General features: G+C 46.0%; 4 protein-coding genes across 9 annotated transcripts; 3 read left to right on the forward strand and 1 right to left on the reverse strand.

Annotated features, from left to right (window-relative positions):
* The first annotated feature begins 268 nt into the window (after positions 1–268).
* On the forward strand, positions 269–5,969 carry LOC105695083 (transitional endoplasmic reticulum ATPase TER94). 2 transcript variants are annotated; one of them, XM_012416354.2, is made up of 13 exons: positions 269–405; positions 1,263–1,622; positions 1,710–1,902; positions 2,024–2,258; positions 2,336–2,469; positions 2,537–2,785; positions 2,932–3,096; positions 3,178–3,300; positions 3,432–3,644; positions 3,812–4,120; positions 4,339–4,500; positions 4,580–4,737; positions 4,929–5,969. In XM_012416354.2, the coding sequence occupies exons 1-13, from the start codon at positions 389–391 to the stop codon at positions 5,017–5,019; spliced, it is 2,409 nt and encodes an 802-aa protein (XP_012271777.1). In that variant the 5' UTR covers positions 269–388; the 3' UTR covers positions 5,020–5,969. The 2 variants fall into 2 exon arrangements, with proteins under 2 accessions (XP_012271777.1, XP_023290249.1); XM_023434481.1 differs by having other exon boundaries at positions 4,583–4,737.
* A 1,552-nt stretch (positions 5,970–7,521) lies between these two features.
* Positions 7,522–12,355, reverse strand: LOC105695084 (WD repeat domain phosphoinositide-interacting protein 2). Of its 2 annotated transcripts, none has more exons than XM_012416357.2 (11): positions 12,219–12,355; positions 11,218–11,300; positions 10,963–11,129; positions 10,700–10,894; positions 10,509–10,625; positions 10,268–10,422; positions 10,025–10,198; positions 9,843–9,950; positions 9,598–9,719; positions 8,380–8,436; positions 7,522–7,631 (listed from the first exon to the last, which is right to left on the reverse strand). In XM_012416357.2, the coding sequence occupies exons 1-11, from the start codon at positions 12,353–12,355 to the stop codon at positions 7,522–7,524; spliced, it is 1,425 nt and encodes a 474-aa protein (XP_012271780.1). The 2 variants fall into 2 exon arrangements, with proteins under 2 accessions (XP_012271780.1, XP_012271779.1); XM_012416356.2 differs by having other exon boundaries at positions 8,374–8,436.
* Positions 12,356–13,386: 1,031 nt separating this feature from the next.
* Positions 13,387–15,274, forward strand: LOC105694977 (uncharacterized Golgi apparatus membrane protein-like protein CG5021). 4 transcript variants are annotated; one of them, XM_012416174.2, is made up of 5 exons: positions 13,387–13,702; positions 14,260–14,336; positions 14,422–14,656; positions 14,816–15,070; positions 15,131–15,274. In XM_012416174.2, exons 1-5 carry the CDS (start codon positions 13,688–13,690, stop codon positions 15,194–15,196), a joined length of 648 nt encoding a protein of 215 aa, XP_012271597.1. In that variant the 5' UTR covers positions 13,387–13,687; the 3' UTR covers positions 15,197–15,274. The 4 variants fall into 4 exon arrangements, with proteins under 4 accessions (XP_012271597.1, XP_012271598.1, XP_012271599.1 ...); XM_012416175.2 differs by having other exon boundaries at positions 13,388–13,702; positions 14,828–15,070; XM_012416176.2 differs by having other exon boundaries at positions 13,670–13,803.
* Positions 15,275–15,512: 238 nt separating this feature from the next.
* On the forward strand, positions 15,513–16,418 carry LOC105694916 (tctex1 domain-containing protein 1-A). The gene is made up of 4 exons (XM_012416058.2): positions 15,513–15,563; positions 15,629–15,762; positions 15,840–16,033; positions 16,126–16,418. Exons 1-4 carry the CDS (start codon positions 15,554–15,556, stop codon positions 16,289–16,291), a joined length of 504 nt encoding a protein of 167 aa, XP_012271481.1. The 5' UTR covers positions 15,513–15,553; the 3' UTR covers positions 16,292–16,418.
* Positions 16,419–17,946: the final 1,528 nt, after the last annotated feature.

The raw sequence follows: 17,946 nt of genomic DNA on the forward strand, positions 1-17,946 counted from the left end.
ATAAACAAATGGTACCTTTCACCCTTTTTTCCTATAAAATTGTGCATCATCAAGTTACGGATCTTACTATCGTTAAATGTAAAAATTCGCAACGTATCCAGTATATTCTGGTACATTCGATATATCCTAATATGTTCATTATATCCTAACATATCCCCGAGTTCGCGGGGTCGATACCCCGACATCCCGATTCAAACCATCCGCCATCTTGGTTTTAGTGTCCGTCGCCGTCATGGGTGTCGCCACGGTCGCGGCGTAAGCATCAAACGCGCAGTCACGCCGCGTCCCCATCAGATAGTCCGTGCTTGTCCGTGCTCGCGGTGACTCTGCGACCACTTGGGAAGGCCTGCGATCGTTGCGTGTATCTCTAGAAGAAACTAACTGAACGATGAGCGATCCCATGAGGTAAATATGAAAAAATCTCGAGCGAATAGAAAGATCCTTCGACCGACCGGAGTTTCCGCGACCCTTTGTCCTTTTGGGACGCAAAAACCCGCCGAGGAAGCGGGAAGCGACAGCTACCCTTCGATTTCACATTGTCATCATGTCGGCACCTAGCGGCATTTTATTCGTACCTTTTTCCGTATTTCTCTCTGAAAATAAGGGAGCATTTGAATGAGATCGATCGGCTTCGAGCTCGCCACTTCGCGTAGGGCTAATTTCCTTCCGCCCCTTAATTACCGGTTTTACCGTGACATTACAGTCGCCATGGTCGTTGCCTCGCAGTTTACATTAACTGCACAAAGTGTACGTTAAATTGGGATAAATTGCCACAATGTATGCTTGGCTTACTGCATTATATTTTATGTGCAACGTCACCTATCATCCCGAGGCAGTTGCTGAACAAAGACTTTCTCGTTGAATGTTTTTCTAGAGTAATGTTAAAAGTACGAGTCCATTAGTACACTTCGGGGGCACTGCCACGTTTTTGACGTTACTTTTCCTGGAGTATGCATTGTTTCTATGGTTGGGCAATTGTGGCCATGTTGCAATAATTGCTTCCGGACGCTTCTAAAAAAGATCGGAGAGATTCTGATTTTCGCAGTTATCAGATTTAACTCCAGGTGATAACGATCAGTTTGTATTGGAAATCGATTACAGCATGGAGAGTAACGTTGAAATGGTTACTGGTTTGACAAAATAGATGCTATGAGTCATGCTTGATGTGTGAAACGGCACTGCTTTGTGCAGAATGATTTGGACGAAGAACCTAACCTCACTCGGAGAAAGCTGAATCATGGTTTTTGTTTTTTTTTTCTCAGTGGGGAAGATTTAGCCACTGCGATTTTGCGCAAGAAGGACAGGCCAAACAGACTGCTGGTCGACGAAGCTACCAACGATGATAACTCTGTGGTTACGCTATCTCAAGCCAAAATGGACGAGCTGCAGTTGTTCCGAGGAGACACTGTACTGCTCAAAGGGAAACGCCGCAAGGAAACTGTCTGCATTGTTCTCTCTGATGACACCTGCTCCAATGAAAAGATTAGAATGAATCGGGTAGTTAGAAGTAATCTACGTGTACGTCTCAGCGACGTCGTCTCGGTGCAAGCTTGCCCTGACGTTAAATATGGAAAACGCATTCATGTACTGCCAATTGATGATACAGTTGACGGGCTTACTGGGTAAGTGCAATCTTGAGACACTTAAAATTCCTTAATCATAATGTATAATATTAATAATAATAATAATATTAATAATTTTGTCTGCAGAAATTTGTTCGAAGTGTATTTGAAGCCGTACTTCTTGGAAGCGTACCGCCCTGTCAACAGAAACGATAATTTCATAGTCCGAGGTGGCATGCGATCCGTCGAATTTAAAGTCGTGGAGACAGATCCTGGTCCATTTTGCATCGTGGCGCCAGATACTGTGATTCACTGCGAGGGTGATCCAATAAAACGAGAGGTTTGATAGCTGCTAAATACATCCGTAACCATAAGAGTGATCTAAGTCATTCTTTTTGTTGAAAAACCAATTTTGTAGTGTTGTAATTTAAATGTACGCAACATAAAATATGGGATTGCAGGAGGAAGAAGAATCTTTAAGCGCCGTAGGCTATGACGACATCGGAGGAGTTCGCAAGCAACTAGCCCAGATCAAAGAGATGGTGGAACTGCCATTAAGACATCCATCTCTGTTCAAAGCCATCGGCGTAAAGCCACCTCGCGGGATTCTTCTATACGGTCCACCAGGAACAGGAAAAACATTGATAGCCCGTGCAGTGGCCAACGAGACTGGAGCATTCTTTTTCCTGATCAACGGTGAGTAGCACCCAGACAGAAAAAAATAAAAGAACAAACTATCCATAATAACTCTGTCATCGTCTCTAACCTAATAGGCCCCGAGATCATGAGTAAACTAGCTGGAGAGTCTGAGAGCAATCTGCGAAAGGCCTTCGAGGAAGCTGAAAAGAACTCCCCGGCAATAATATTCATCGATGAGCTGGATGCCATTGCTCCTAAGCGAGAAAAGGTGACTTCGAGATTCTAACGAGCGATTTTAAGTAGGAACTCTTTGTCACACTTGGCATTTTTTACAGACACACGGAGAGGTGGAGCGCCGTATTGTGTCGCAACTGCTGACACTTATGGATGGCATGAAGCAGAGCGCCCACGTGATCGTGATGGCCGCGACAAATCGACCCAACAGCATCGACGGAGCCCTTCGACGTTTCGGCCGTTTCGACAGGGAGATCGACATTGGCATCCCGGATGCCACGGGACGCTTGGAGATTCTACGCATTCACACCAAGAACATGAGACTCGCAGATGACGTCGAGCTGGAAGAAGTCAGTATCCTAGGGCTACCGATCTACATTTGGTAGATTTACATGTCCTACCTTACACGGATTTTTAAACCGGTGTAAGGAAGCATGTGTACATGTACTAATTGCTAACTCGATGTGAGAAACCGAATTTACGATTTTATTCGCAGATCGCCGCAGAAACTCACGGCCACGTAGGTGCGGATTTGGCATCTCTTTGTTCGGAGGCTGCTTTGCAACAAATCCGTGAAAAAATGGACCTCATCGACCTGGAGGACGACCAAGTGGACGCGGAGGTCCTTGCTTCCCTGGCGGTCACGATGGAGAATTTCAAGGTAACACTCATCTGTATTCATATTTTTCTTTATTCATATTTAATATAAACAGGGTACATTCACGCATTCTCTTCGTTGCAGTACGCGATGAGCAAGAGCAGTCCTAGTGCACTCCGAGAGACCATTGTCGAGGTTCCGACAGTTACATGGGACGACATCGGCGGTCTCCAGAACGTCAAACTAGAGCTCCAGGAATTGGTCCAGGTACGGAAAAACCTGCCGGTTTTATTAAACTCCTGAATTTATTAAATCCTCACTTACCCCTCACAACGGTAATCGTAAACGTGACGATTACTGAAATAGCAACGTGGTGTCAATTTCCGTTTCGCTTTCAGTACCCGGTCGAGCATCCCGACAAGTTCCTGAAGTTCGGCATGCAGCCCTCACGAGGGGTCCTCTTCTACGGGCCTCCAGGTTGCGGTAAGACACTCCTGGCGAAGGCGATCGCCAACGAGTGCCAGGCCAACTTCATCTCCGTTAAGGGTCCAGAACTCCTGACGATGTGGTTCGGCGAGTCGGAGGCCAACGTCAGGGACGTCTTCGACAAGGTTCCCGCTTAATTCCACATATTTAATACAGACGTTCCCTTATATCGCAAATAATTCGACCGGGATCCTCCATGTTCACTTTGTGAAGCCTCCACGTGCACGTGAAATTTCTACATCTTGAAACTTATTCATTTTTAAATTAACTGTCCAATTCTTCCCTACTCCAGGCAAGGTCAGCGGCGCCCTGCGTCCTCTTCTTCGACGAGCTCGACTCCATCGCGAAGTCGCGAGGAGGGACCGTAGGCGACGCCGGAGGTGCCGCCGATCGCGTAATCAATCAGATCCTGACCGAAATGGATGGCATGGGCGCTAAGAAGAACGTCTTCATCATCGGTGCGACGAACAGGCCCGACATCATCGATCCTGCCATCCTGAGACCCGGAAGACTCGACCAGCTGATCTATATTCCCCTGCCGGACGAGAAGTCCAGGGAGGCGATCTTCCGGGCGAACCTGCGGAAGTCCCCGGTCGCCAAGGTGACGATTAACACGTTTAGGATGTTTCGTTTACTTCGCTTAGAAGTTTCGAGAGGAGGGATTAACCAGGAAGTAGTATGAGATACAACGCCATGTATTCAAATCGTCCCCACTTTGGGGGTCGAAGATCTTCAGGATGTTTCCCTATCTAGCGCCGAGTTATGTCTCGTACTACTTCATGCGTCGAACGTTTTTTCTATATCTCTTCCCCCGTCCAGGACGTCGACCTAACCTACATCGCCAAGGTGACCCACGGATTTTCCGGGGCCGATCTGACCGAGATCTGCCAGCGCGCCTGCAAGCTGGCGATCAGACAGTGCATCGAGACCGAGATCCGCAGAGAGAGGGAACGTCAGGCCAACCCCAGCGCCTCGGCCGACGTGAGTCGACCCTCACCCTGAACAGTGGCACCCCCCAATCCTGGCCGATACCTTTTGATCTCCTCTCTTTCTCCCCCAGATGATGGAGGAGGACGATCCCGTGCCGGAGATAACGCGGGCCCACTTCGAGGAAGCCATGAGATTCGCCCGGCGTTCCGTATCCGACAACGACATCCGCAAGTACGAGATGTTCGCGCAGACCCTTCAGCAATCTCGCGGATTCGGCACCAATTTCAGGTGAGGGTCCTATTTTCCGTCTTCCATAAATACCTGGATAACGTTTAGGTGAATCGCGTAGAGGGATTTCATCGACGTCGGTAAAAGAAATCCTTCCGAGTACCTACGTTACCGACTTACGTATTTATATCGGGCATTTAAGGTCGAGAGCTTCGCCTTAATCGTTAATTTCTCTTCACCTGTAATTGCAGATTCCCTCAAAGCGGGACAGGTGGTGCTCAGGATCCCACGCAGGGCGACCCGGCCTTCCAGGACGACGGCGACGACGACCTTTATAGTTAGATTATCATCGTTCCCCTTAAGTTTCGCAATGCGTTCAGGAAACAAGCGAGATAAGGAAGAAAGAAAAAAAATAAGAAAGAGGAAACGCGAAGAAAGGGCCTGTCTGTTACCGTGTATATTTTACACAGCCGTGGTTTTTAATGGTTCATGAAGGATAACTGAATAAACAAATTGTATAAGTAACGCGCCGTGTCGGTCTCGCGGCCGGAGATGGGCAGATTTAAATCTACAGGATCGGTCTGCGCGGATTTATCGCGACGATTTATCGCGACGATTTATCGCGACGATTTATCGCGACGATTTATCGTCACGCGAACAGCTCCCACGTGGTAGCTGACAACGAATCGTAGCTATTTGTAATCCGTGCGATTGAGAGTCGATTAATCATACGAACACCTCCGACCTGTACAGATCACGTTAGCCTAGATTTATCGCAACGACACATCGCCATCGTAAACCATTAAAACGACTTCAAATGTCTGTAAAAAGCCTTTGAACATTCTCAAACGTCTCGTTATCAACGCTGCGCCCATCTCCGGTAGAACCGGACGGTTCTCCATATTTTTCTTTTTGTTTTCTTTCTCACCGCATGGATTATCGTCTTTCAAATCGAACGCGGTACAATTTCCCAATCGTCTGGTCTGTCTCTCTCCCTCTCTTTGCCTCGGTAAAATGGCTGTCGGAAAAAGGAAGAAAAAGAAGAAAAAAAAAAGAAAAGAGGAGAAAATCGGGAATAAATTCAAAGAGAAGGAGAAGAACCCACAGCGGACGATCTTGCCGATAAATTCCTAATCTAAGACTTAATCCCGGGTTTTGCGCGAAGGTTAAAAAGAGAAAAGAGAAGAAAGAGAAACACCAGGCATCACCGACCACCACGTTTTAAAAGTCCTCGCATTTGTCACCGGGAATTTCAATGTCTTTCTATTGTCAATAAATCCGTAGAATTCGTAGCTCGACCTATCTTGGATTAACGCCGCGGCTCCGTGACACGTTCTCGACATAATGATTACGTTTATTAATAAGAAATTAATAATAATGTACAGTAACATCGACGTGAAAGCCGCACTAACTCGCTTGCTTCCCTGCTCTCTTTCTCTCTCTCTCTCACAATCTTTCTCTCCTTATCACATACACTCTCTCTACACTCGCCTAGGTGCGATTTTGCGTATGCGCGCGTGTATGTACATACATCGTTGATGTTAGCATTCATTCATCTTATTTTTTTTTATATATATATATATATTTATATATATAAAATTAAGACTATTTACCAAACAAGGCGTGTTAGTATAAAACTGCCGAAGCATATACATATATCGTCACAGATCTACACATGCACGACATACGGTTCCGTCATTCTCTCCTCTCTTCTTTTTATCTTATCACTCTTTGCCTTCTGATAAACCTTCTTTCTTTTTTTTTTTTTCTTTATTATATAATTTTCTCACTGCTTTCGGCATCGCGCTCGCTCTTGAAGTCTCGACAAGTTATTTAGAGATTCACCGTGGAAACGGAAAGATGCGTTTAATGCTCAACAATCAATGCTTGCGTATAAACGTACTTAGTACGTTCCTGCTTCTTCAAATAATTCAATACGCGCTTCGGGTGTGCAGCCTTACCGAGCATCGAGCTAAACCGCAAAACCCGTTTCCACGTAAACCCTGAATTTCATTGCTAGGATTTCCTGAGCGAGCACCGGGTTTAAGACTTCGGCGACTCGAGTCCCCAAGTAGATCGGCGTGTTCCGCGTCGAAGGCGATCCCTATTCTTAAGTTTGCCAGCCGGAAGATCGGTGATAAGAGAGGGCGTGCTCGGCTTGATAAGAAGAGAAAGCGAGGGGGACGGCCCCGACGCGGAGCGCCGAGAGAAATATACATGAAACCGGCGTGGAAAGCCGACAGAAGTCTCGTCGAGGGCGGGAGGGATCGCTCCTCCCGCTTCTCGTTACGATTAACCTAGAATATAACGTAGTCATAGTCCACGGAGAGGTCGGGGTCGGTCTTCGGGCACCTGGCCGACAGCGGATCGCCCTTGGCCCGAGGCCGGTTAGCACCTGTTAAGCCGAGCGCAGCTGACTTGGCACCTCCGGCGGTTGACAGGTCGACCACGTGGTTGGGTCACGTGAGAGCGACGTCACGTGGTTTGGTCACGTGAGAGCGACGTCACGTGGTTTGGTCACGTGAGAGCGACGTCACGTGGTTTGGTCACGTGGGCGCGGGGTCACGTGAGACGGGCCCACGCACTGAAATATATACCCTTTACGCCGATTACTTGATATACGGACTAAAGGCGTGGATTAATCGAACACTCAGGGTAAACGATCGTGGGTCGCCTTTAGGGGTACCAAGTGGTCGGTGTAAACTGAGCCTGTATATTTCAGGGGCCGTCACGTGACTGGATCACGTGAACGCGACATCACGCCTCGGTCCCTCGACGGCGATCCTCCGGGTCTCGGGGTACGGGTGGTCGGTCGATCGGTCGATGCGTCACTCCCCTGGGTCCTCAGTCCGTCCTCTGGGTGACGGGCGGGAATTCGGCGTCGTCGTCCAGCCGGAAGCCGTCCTTGGGCGGGCTCTCCGTCGCCGCCATCATCTCGTGATACTTTTCCGACTCTACAATTCAATCTCTCTTTGTTTTTCCGGGTCGGCCTCTCTTAGTCTGCGCCCAGCCAGTAGGACTATGGCCCGGTTCCCCGACTCGAGGTAACCGGAGTTTAAGGGGTTCACGGCAGGCTTAAACCTCGGTTAACGCGACTCGTGGGCCCGGACTTAAAGGTGGCTACGCGTGTAACGACTAATCGGCGATCTTCGAGCTATGAGGTTAAGGCGATATGAAAGTGGCATCTTAAGAGTCTATCGGGTTTAAACCGCTTGTAAACCAGTTAAACGTGTACGCAACGATTCGTCGTTACGTGCTTAGCCACCCTTAGCCCGGGGTTCAAGTTTGGGAGCACATGAGGGCGCGCGGACGCGCCAAGAGCATGAACGGTGAGCGTGGGTGTGTGGACGAGGACGTATCCTTTCCGCTCGTCGCGTGTCCTGGGATCGAACTTCCTTCCTTCGGGATCAATCCAATCCCGGAAGGACGCGCGACGAGGCGGCGAGCCAAATGAATGAGAGCGGACGTAATCGAGGCGCGTTTCCCAAAAGGAAAAAATAATAATAAAAAAAACAACACCGGGAAATCTCGTTACGTACTTCTCCGGAATATTCCGCGGGATGAAGCATCGCGAGATTTCTCGGGAAAACCCCCCAAGGCGGAGACGCAGGAGAACGCTCTCGCCGAGAGGATCCGCGATGAATGGAGAAAGTGAGAAAGCGAATGACAGCGAGAAAAAGGGGCATATTGACATACCAGTACCTGACATGGAGTCTGGCGAGCGGCCGCGCAACGCCCCCGCGTAGCTATTTATGCAGGCTTCGGCAGATGATAAAAAGAAAAAGAATACAATCAAGTAAGGTCAACTGTAAAAGGGCCCCTTATCCCCAGTGAGATTAGCAGTCTCTTAAGGGGTTAAAAGCGGGAATGGGATATACCGTGGGCGCGACTCTAAGGAAATCAGTTCGAACGGGGCGTAGAAGTTAAGTCTAAAACCGGCGGACGAACGACGTCGATGTAATTAACGTCCTCGGCGTTAAGTACATCGACGTAGGCTGACGTGGAGTACGTCGATGTCCTTGACATTAAGTAAGTTAACGTCGTCGACGTTAAGTACACCGGTACCGTCGCTACGGTCGTCGTCGGCACATGCTGCGATATGTGGCGCCATGCATCGGAGAGAGAAACACCAATACGTCAGCTAAGCGGTTCAGCTAACGACCTGGAGAGAAGGAAGACAAAGAAAAAAAAAAAAAAGAAGCAACTCCCCTTAATCGAATCGTTCCCTTAGAAGTCGTCAAACGGAAGTCGGAAGAGCTACTAATTTCCGGTCTACCCTACCGTTAGCGTGTCACAAGCAGAGGAGGGACTACTTTACTATACGTGGCGGATCTTGACGGGAGCGACTGTCAGGAATTTTATTACACCCTGTTAAAAGTATCCTCGACACATTCACTCTCCTGGCGTTAAATGATATTATCCGTAGCTTGGAATGATCAGAATACCCGTTTTAACGCCAAAAGTGAGGTACGAGTACGAACCTTAAGGGGATGTGAAAGTGGCATCTGAGATATCGCTTTCGAACTTTGCGACGATTAGGTATGCTCCATCCTGAGAAAAGTGTATATAATCGAGACGCCGCTTTCAAATCGCCTTAATGATTAAAAAAAGAGTGCATGGAAATGACAGGGTTTGTATCGAGAGATTTTTGACACAGTGGAATCGTGATAACGAGGATTCCGGTGGAATTGATTTAATAAACGCGAATCGCTCCAGTCAGATCATCATCGTCACACTGAGGAGGCGTCTCTCGCGGCTCGACGAAATCGCCCCGTCAGTAACGCCGATGAGAACTCGCGAGACTGTACCTTCTTAGGCCTTTTTAAATCTCTCTTTTCCGTCCGGCGATACGAGCCCAAACTACACACCCAAGTTGCCTTCAAGGGAAGTAACTCGCGTAACGTCTGTACAATAGAATACCTGTATTTTGTACTATTTGCGTGAACACGGTAGCCGAGGCCGGGTTCTCGCTCGGAGCTGGTGCTGTCGCCGTTGCAGTTGATGCAGTCGCACAATCGACCTCGTCCTGTTTGCCATCCAGTCTGCACATCGGGGAATATAAATTAGAATTTCTCATACCTTTGTCATACGATAAATCAGTATTCATTATTGATTATTTATTTATTTATCGTTACGCGTGTAACTTATAGCATTCCAATACGTACCTATGTTGCTTGAGAAGAGTACAGTCCCCTCCTTCGTTTGTATCCAAGTCATAAATATATAAGTAGCCCTCCGCACTGGCCACCAGCAGCCTCAACACTTTCTGAATCCTGAGTGGAATAAATCCCGACGTCATTCACTCGTTTTAACTTCTTCCTCGCCGACTGATAAGGATTAAACTTACGGGGCGATGGCGCAGACGTTCTTCACACCTTGGAAAGGCAGGTGCACGCTTGCAAAGGCACGGCCCTGATTGAAGACATCGGTCACCTGGGATGGCAAGTAATTTGCCGAGGCTGAGACAGCCTTCGTCAAGTATCCCATCCAACTTTGGGCTTCCTCCGGAGCCTGACGAGGTCTTTGAAAATATGAAGAGAGGTTAGGATACTCTTATTCTTCATATTATTCCTCAAATATCTATACATACGCCTCTTTGGACTCTTCCAGCTTGAAGATGTGCACTGTCTCGGTGTTGCTCGAACAACAAAGGAACATGGAATCCATGCTGAAAGCCAAACTACTTATGGAAACGCATCTCTTGACGCCACGCCGGAACTCGAAGAGCTTTGCGCCATCGTGAACCTGGAGAACGAAGAGCAAAAAAAGAACTTTAATTGTGTAACATCGCTACAGAGATTTCCTTCAAAGTGAGGTTAGCAACCACTTACATGGAAAACTCTGATCACGGTGCCCTTCTCCGAAGCAGTAGCCACTTTGGTGCCGTTAGGACTGAATGCGAGAGCAGCAAGAGGGCTATCGTGAGCTGGGATCATCGTCTTGGCTTGCTGAAGAGGGGAAAGGATATTTTTATAATCGAATCGATCGGTTCGCAATGAAATTGCAAAATTGTTTCACTTACGAGGTTGATAGCATCGAAGATCTGCACCTCTCCTATGGTATTCGAGCCTGGATAGGCAAGATAACAATTATCGCTGTTAATAGACAGAGTGCACAGTCCGGCAACATTTGGAGGGGTGTCTCGGATAGTGTGCAAGACTCTCATATCACGTATATTGTGAATGTATAGGGATTCCTCCAGACAAACCACCAGTCTCTAGAAATTGAGATTAAATTAGTACAGACTAACCTCTAAGGAACGCATTCTCAAGAGTCCCGACTCACCGCTCTGTTTAACTTCACAGCCAGAATCGTATTAGAGTAGCTGTAATAACAGATTTCCGTGCCCTTTCTAAAATGACAGACTTTGAGCTTACGGGGCGACGAGAGATTAACCATGGCCATGAGACTGCTGCTGAACAGCCGCTCGACGATGCAAATATCGTCGGTATCTGAAAGTCGGAAGTAAGAATTAAGCCTCTGAGTTGAACGGTCGTGCTGTAATTAATTAAAAATTAATTAATAACTGTAATTGGATACCATTTTCATAGATTTTCTCTAAGTGGTCGACGGAGTGCAGGGAGAATAACTTGTAGCCAGCCTTTGATCCTACAGCTAAGGATCTGAAAGCAAAGCAAACGCGATTAGGCCCCTTTAAAGCTAATCGCGCACGAATTAATCTCTAACCAATACCAGAAGCCATTAAATGCTTTACTGTTCCATCGACACGGTTCAGAAGGAAGGTATTAAATCATTAACAACACAGTCAAGTGACGCAGACAGATAAATCAGCTATCAAACTCCCCCAGCTTTACACGTTACAATTTACACGGAAGCAAAAGTTCTCCTTCAGGTCAAAGAAGAAAAGAATAATTAAACAAACTAATGATGTACGCAGGTACAAAGACTGCTCCGAATGCCCAATGCTCTCTCATAACCCATGTAGCTTAAATCGCGAGGGTCAAGTTCACCTCGCCAGTACCACGTCTCGCAGAACGATAAAAAAAACAAGTAGATGCACTTAATATTAATCATACAGTCGCAGCAAAGGGGAGCAAGGTTGCAGAATTACAGGATTTCGCAAACTCTAATTAGAAAGGGAAAAGAATAACGGGGAGCTCCTCCTGGGTAAGTCGACAGTGCTCTCGATTCTCCTGATTTCCTCGATGGTCTGCATGGAATGACTTCTACGAGGCCTGTGAAATATTCTGCAATATCTTGAAATATTCTAAAATATGAAAACAACAGAGAGGAGGGGAATCGGCAGCAGGGAATCATAGACCGAACAGTCAAGTGCACGCCTTGGCGCAATCGATGTAGAGAAAAGGAGAAGGGGACTCTCGTTGCGAAATCCCGAGCGCGTCGACGAGTCGTCATCTGACAGGCGAAAGAATAAACTCGACGCGTATCCCCTGAGGGGCCTCTGGGTGCGCCATAATTCGGAAATAATTCAAAGAATCCCGAGAATAATGATGGGAAGCGACGCGTCCACTCGCTCGGCAAGGGCAAAGGTTAAGTTAGCGACCAAGGGGCCAACTTACGTGCAATCCTGGTTGAAGTTAACAAAGAAAACATCACTTGGGGCATCCGCGCGCTGATTTGCGAGGTTCATGAGTCCGTATATGCCGTATTTGAGTCCCTGCGTCAACACATCCACGTTACGGGCCAAACCTTGCATCAAACAGCGAAGTCGCACGACCCGACGGTCCCTTATGCGTAATCAAGGCGCGTAATCTGCTCGGGGAGTTGCGTGAGGGCCGCGAACGCGAGCGAACTACCTATCACTCCATACTGGACACGGCCGCCATGAACAGCTGATATTCCTGCAGTGGACAAAGGACCAAGGAACGCGGAACGGCAACTCCGCCCGCTTCCGCGTTCCGCCGTTGTCATGGATACCCAAGATGGCCGCCGCCCGACGACGCGCGCGGATTCAAAATGGCGGCGCTGGGGCGATATCGCGTCTTTATAGATTGCGTTGTTTTGTTTTAACATTCGACGCTTGTTAAACAGCCAAATGAAAGAATGTATCGATATTTAGACTGGCATGGAATGAAAATCGTGATTCTTAACTCTATTTGATTAATAAACATGGTTTCGATTCAAACCGATCGTTAGCCTTGTCGTTTCCCGCGTTCGCAGCAATCCTGCGTCCCTTCCTTCTGATTAGCCAATTCTGGCTGCAGATAACAATCGACCAATCACGGGCCGAGTGATATAATAGATGGTAAACAATGAAACGTCATGTGACGACTCTATTTTGTTATGCGTGTATTTTTAAAATCGCAGCGATGGATATATTTACTGTGGGTTTGAAATAGGTAATTTTGAGACGTAAAAATTACTGGGGATGTTATTTTAGGAACAACGTGCAATGGAATAACAAAGGAGTGGGTTTTAGCTGGGGGCAACCAGGGACCATCTTGTTTTCCTGGGCTTCAAGTGATTTCGAAAGATTATCCTTCGACCTGGCGAGATACGCACATATTTTCAATGAATAGTTAAAAACGGAGTTTTAGAGGTCTCATTAATAATTTATGCCCGAGAGAAACTTGTGTAAACCGGTTTCAAACTAAACATTGTGCGTATTTACATACATCAATACATATATACTAGTTCGGAAACTTCCATGGTGGGAGCAAACGATATTAACCATTGTCATAAAACTTTTACTTACTAGACTCGCCACGGTAAAGTAAGATCTGCGATGTATCGTAGTCCCACTGAGCGTCACACAGCGCGACGCGTCAACGCGTCAGGATAGATAACCAATCAGCGGGGTGTTTACGATGGTTATATCGTGGTTATGAAGAAGTTTATACCATGGGAAATACCGCGTGCGGCACCCAATGCAATTGAACTCCGCTTAAACTCTGCAACAGAGAGACGAAATTATACTTCCATTTTCCGTCCCTCATTATTTTTTCACATTTTCACTCAGTGCTTTACGTAATAGACGCCCTTTACGGAATTTTGACAGCTACCGACGCGCCATCTATCGAAATAAAAAATGGCGTCCGCTTCGGTAGGTGTCCCGAGAATTGTCACGCGTAGCCGTTGACACGTTTCATTAATTACGTGCAGGCGTCATCGCCATTTAACTTAGCGAGGAGATTGCACAGTTCAGTAAGGCTTTGCTAATTACTTTCACGTAGTTAAGTTATGGCGGCGCCAGCAGATTCATTTTGAGAAGCGCCGATCTCGATGCCGTCTGGAGGGTGCGCGTGCATGTGACGTTTCGGCATAATTTATTATCTTTTCTAATTTGTTACAGCCCAGATGCAATTTTGAGTAGTTCAATACTTAAAAATTAACTTCATGATATCTTAGGCCTGCACCTTTACACAGTCCCAGATGCCTCGATATGCTTGCACATTCCTTCGGGATTGACATCGTCTTGTAACGAAATGTTAATTCAATGTTTTGACATAATACACTCACTAGGATATACACTGTACGACTGAGTGTAACGACAAAGTACGCTGAGAATTTTAAGGATCCTCCGAAGTGCCTTCATGGGTCCTCTGCGAGTTATAAAATTCAATGCGATTATGTTAATGTAATGTTTCCTAACCTATGCAGGTGCCGTTGCTGATGGACGATGACACGGTTGCATTCGGCGAAGAGGAAGATGATACACGGGAGGGAAGTAAGCTCAAGTATGTAGAAACGATGTTCTTGTTGACGCTGAAATGTACAGTTTATTTTTTGAATGCGGTGTGACGAAGTATTCTGATATTTCAGGCACCCGTTTGTCACGGCATTCCACTTGCTGTTCAGAGTAGCGGCGATAGTTACTTACATGTTTTGCGGGTGGTTCGCCAAGAGCTTCATCGCTAGCTTCGTAGCTGTCGTTCTCTTGCTATCGATGGACTTCTGGACAGTAAAGAATATTACCGGAAGACTGATGGTTGGCCTCAGGTGGTGGAATTACGTGGATGACGAGGGAAAGAGCCATTGGGTCTTTGAGTCAAAAAAGGTTCGGTTGGTTCTTTTGGAGAGACCTTGCTAAAATTTTATAACTAAAATCTAACGCTAATGAGGATTTTAGTAAGCTCTGTAAATAGATTGACACGAAGGGACGAGGTCGCTTCGATCTTTTTGTTAAATTGTGGCTGTTACTTGCCCTCTGTTTCAGGGCATTCAACAGAACAGGATACACCCTTCGGAAGCTCGAATATTCTGGCTGGCCCTGATACTTTGTCCTCTGCTTTGGTCGGTATTCTTCTTCGTTGCACTCTTCGGACTGAAATTCAAATGGCTGCTCTTAGTTTGCATCGCCATCACTTTGAACGGAGCTAATCTTTATGGATACGTCAAGTGTAAAATGGGCAATGACAAGAACATTACGTCCGCTACTGGGGACTTTTTCAGAAGACAAGTTATACAGAACGTGAGTTTAATTGCACTTAATTTAGAAATCACATGTTCAGCCGTTCCTATTTATTTTCAGGTCGCTTCCATGATGGCCCGTAGTCCACCCACCACCAATCCAAACCAACCGACAAATATAATTTAGTCCCATGCAATTGTGATACTACGCAAGACACTTCGATAACTTTATTTAACGATTAAAGACTTGTACATATAACAACGATCCCGTTTAGCTTATTCCTTCCCGAATTTCTCTGTTCTCCCGTATGTTGCCAGGAAAATAAAATTTGAATAACGAGAGTTTAGTTGCAATTGTCGGCGGTCTTCGCGAGTTTTCAGGTCTTTCAGATTTATATACTTCCATAATTAAAAAGGACTCGTACCGAAAATCCGTTCTCGGTAACATGAGCCCATTAATTTTTTGAGATAGTACATCAAAGCAGCCCCCTTAGAAGATTTTTAAACATTTTGATATCATTTTTGAGCCATCGAAGTCGCTGCAATGTCATTCTGTAAGTTACCTCCTGTGTCTAATTGCAATTAACCTGAATCCGATGATCAAACTTTCTCTTCGCAGCTCCTGATAAACAATCATCTGCCCATCGAAAGCCCATAGAGAAGACTCCTCAAAAATTGGGTACAGGAAGTGTTTCTTCCCTGGAGCTACATCGTGGTAGCACCTACTACCGAAATGTCAAAGACGGTTTTAAGGTCGGTAGAACTTTTCACTTCCAGATACATTGTCTAAATAATGGCATATCTAAATGAATAAAAATTTCCGTTTCAAGGTCCCCCTCTACCAGAACACATATCGCCTGGAAGGACACCACCGTTTCAACGGGGAAGTGGTCGACGGCATTTTAAAAGAGACAATGGACACCGCTTTAATAAACACGAGATACCACCCAGCAAAATGTCTTAAGTACTGTCGAGAAATCTCATCAGAGGTTCGCGAACGCGTATACAAGAAGAACTACGACCGGTGAGATGGAAAACGGCCTCAGAGATCTTAAAAAGAAAATAAAACATGAAGATTGTATACCGAAGCCGATCGTGATAGGATTTCGTTTACAGGTATAAGTTCGTCGTGACCATCTCGATAATTGAAAAAACCGGACAAAGTTTAAACATCGGCTTGGGACGGCTTTGGGACACCCAACGAGACACATATTCCAGCTACGTCTTCGAGAACAACTTCATCTACGCCGTGGGGGTCGTTGTCGGGATTTATTACGAGTGACCTTCAATTTTGAGTGCCATTTAATTTTGGGAATCCTTATCGAATGTCCATATTTTTTTTTTCTCGGGGTTTCCCTGTGTTCTAGTCAGGACGAAAGGAGAGACCCCATTTTAAAAAGGTCACGAAGAATCACCCTCTCCCCCCCCCCGACAAGTCTTTCAAAGTAAAATCCATAAAGGGGACCACAAGCGACGATAAATCGTTGCGATAAGAAACAATTTTTTTTCAGACCTAATTCCCAATAATGTTATTTGACTTTGAAGTTACATGTACATGGATTATTTTTAAGTCTTTAATTTTACCCTTTAACGTAATGTTTTTTATAAATTGTACATTTATAAAAATTTATATAGACTGTACCTTAAGGAATAAATAATCGATTAATATCAAAAGGTTACTATTTGAAAATGTCACCGAGAGTTAATTTACCTGTGGACGGTACTTAAAAATGGATTATAAATTATTACGATTCGTCGTCACTTGTAGAGTCACTTTTAGGAAAATAAAATCAACGGGAATGAGAAAATCCTCACCTTTCGAACAAACGGATCGAACCTGGCTTTGGCATCGTCATTTCAGCGCTTTCTTTATTGTTATTAAATTAATTGTATATCATACGTATGATATATTTATATATATTTATGTATATATATATATATATGCATATGTATATAATAACAGCGACAAGTACATAATAATTTACCGTTAGGATTTCGTATTAATAATTAATAATAATGCGGAAGTTCTCTCGCCGACCCATCGAGAGAACGGGAACGGTTGTTATTTATACCCCCACCCTCTCAGTTATCATTTATTAATTAACGTTACAACTCGTATTTGATACAGGGTTACAGAAAAATAATACCGCGCGGGCGGGGCGGAATGTCTTTGGGAAAATTCCCCAGAAAAGGACCGATTAATGAAGAAAAAGAAAGGAAGTCAATCCGGGAGAGAATTTCTCATTTCGGGGATTCCTAGCTCGATGTCCTCTCCCCTTCCGATGAGGTAATAGGAATGTCGCTTCGTTAATTATTTCTCTCTCTCTCTCACACGCACTTCCTTGCGCAATTGTCTATCGCTCTACGACCCACACACCCACGCACACGGAATTACCTACTCCTTATCAACGATCCTTGGTCCATATTTCCGAAACACGCGATTATGTACAGAGGTATCACACGAGAGCTCCAAGCCGGCCTTAACCCTCTGAACACGGAGCTATTCGACGTAAGGGCGAAATTCGTCTGACCGGGCAGGCAATATTGGACCAAACGTCGGGCGCCTTTAGGCGCTCTTAGTAGCCAAAGGGTTAAAGGTCCGGCTCGAAACGAAAACTCGAATTCGGACTTCTCGGGAACTCGGCAAGCCCCGAATCGCTCTCGCCGTTGAAAAAAGAAACGGGAAGTGTAATGGAAAAAGAAGAAATAATAAAAGAGCAAACAAAACGGGAATGAAAAAGTCCTAAAACCGCCAGGCGAGCTTCCACCTATGTACATCGGCCTCGAGAATAATGTACATCGCTCGAAAACTCCGGCTCGAAAGTCCCGAAAAATCCCCAGAAGTCCCCGGAGCTCCCTAAGGAAAAACCCCCAAAAATTCCCCATACAGAAAGACATCCCGCCTCGCCTTAAACGGCGAACGCGAATATATTCCGA

The sequence above is a fragment of the Orussus abietinus genome, unplaced genomic scaffold, assembly GCF_000612105.2.
Source record: "Orussus abietinus isolate OABI.00-Male unplaced genomic scaffold, Oabi_2.0 scaffold86, whole genome shotgun sequence".
NCBI lineage: Eukaryota > Metazoa > Arthropoda > Insecta > Hymenoptera > Orussidae > Orussus > Orussus abietinus.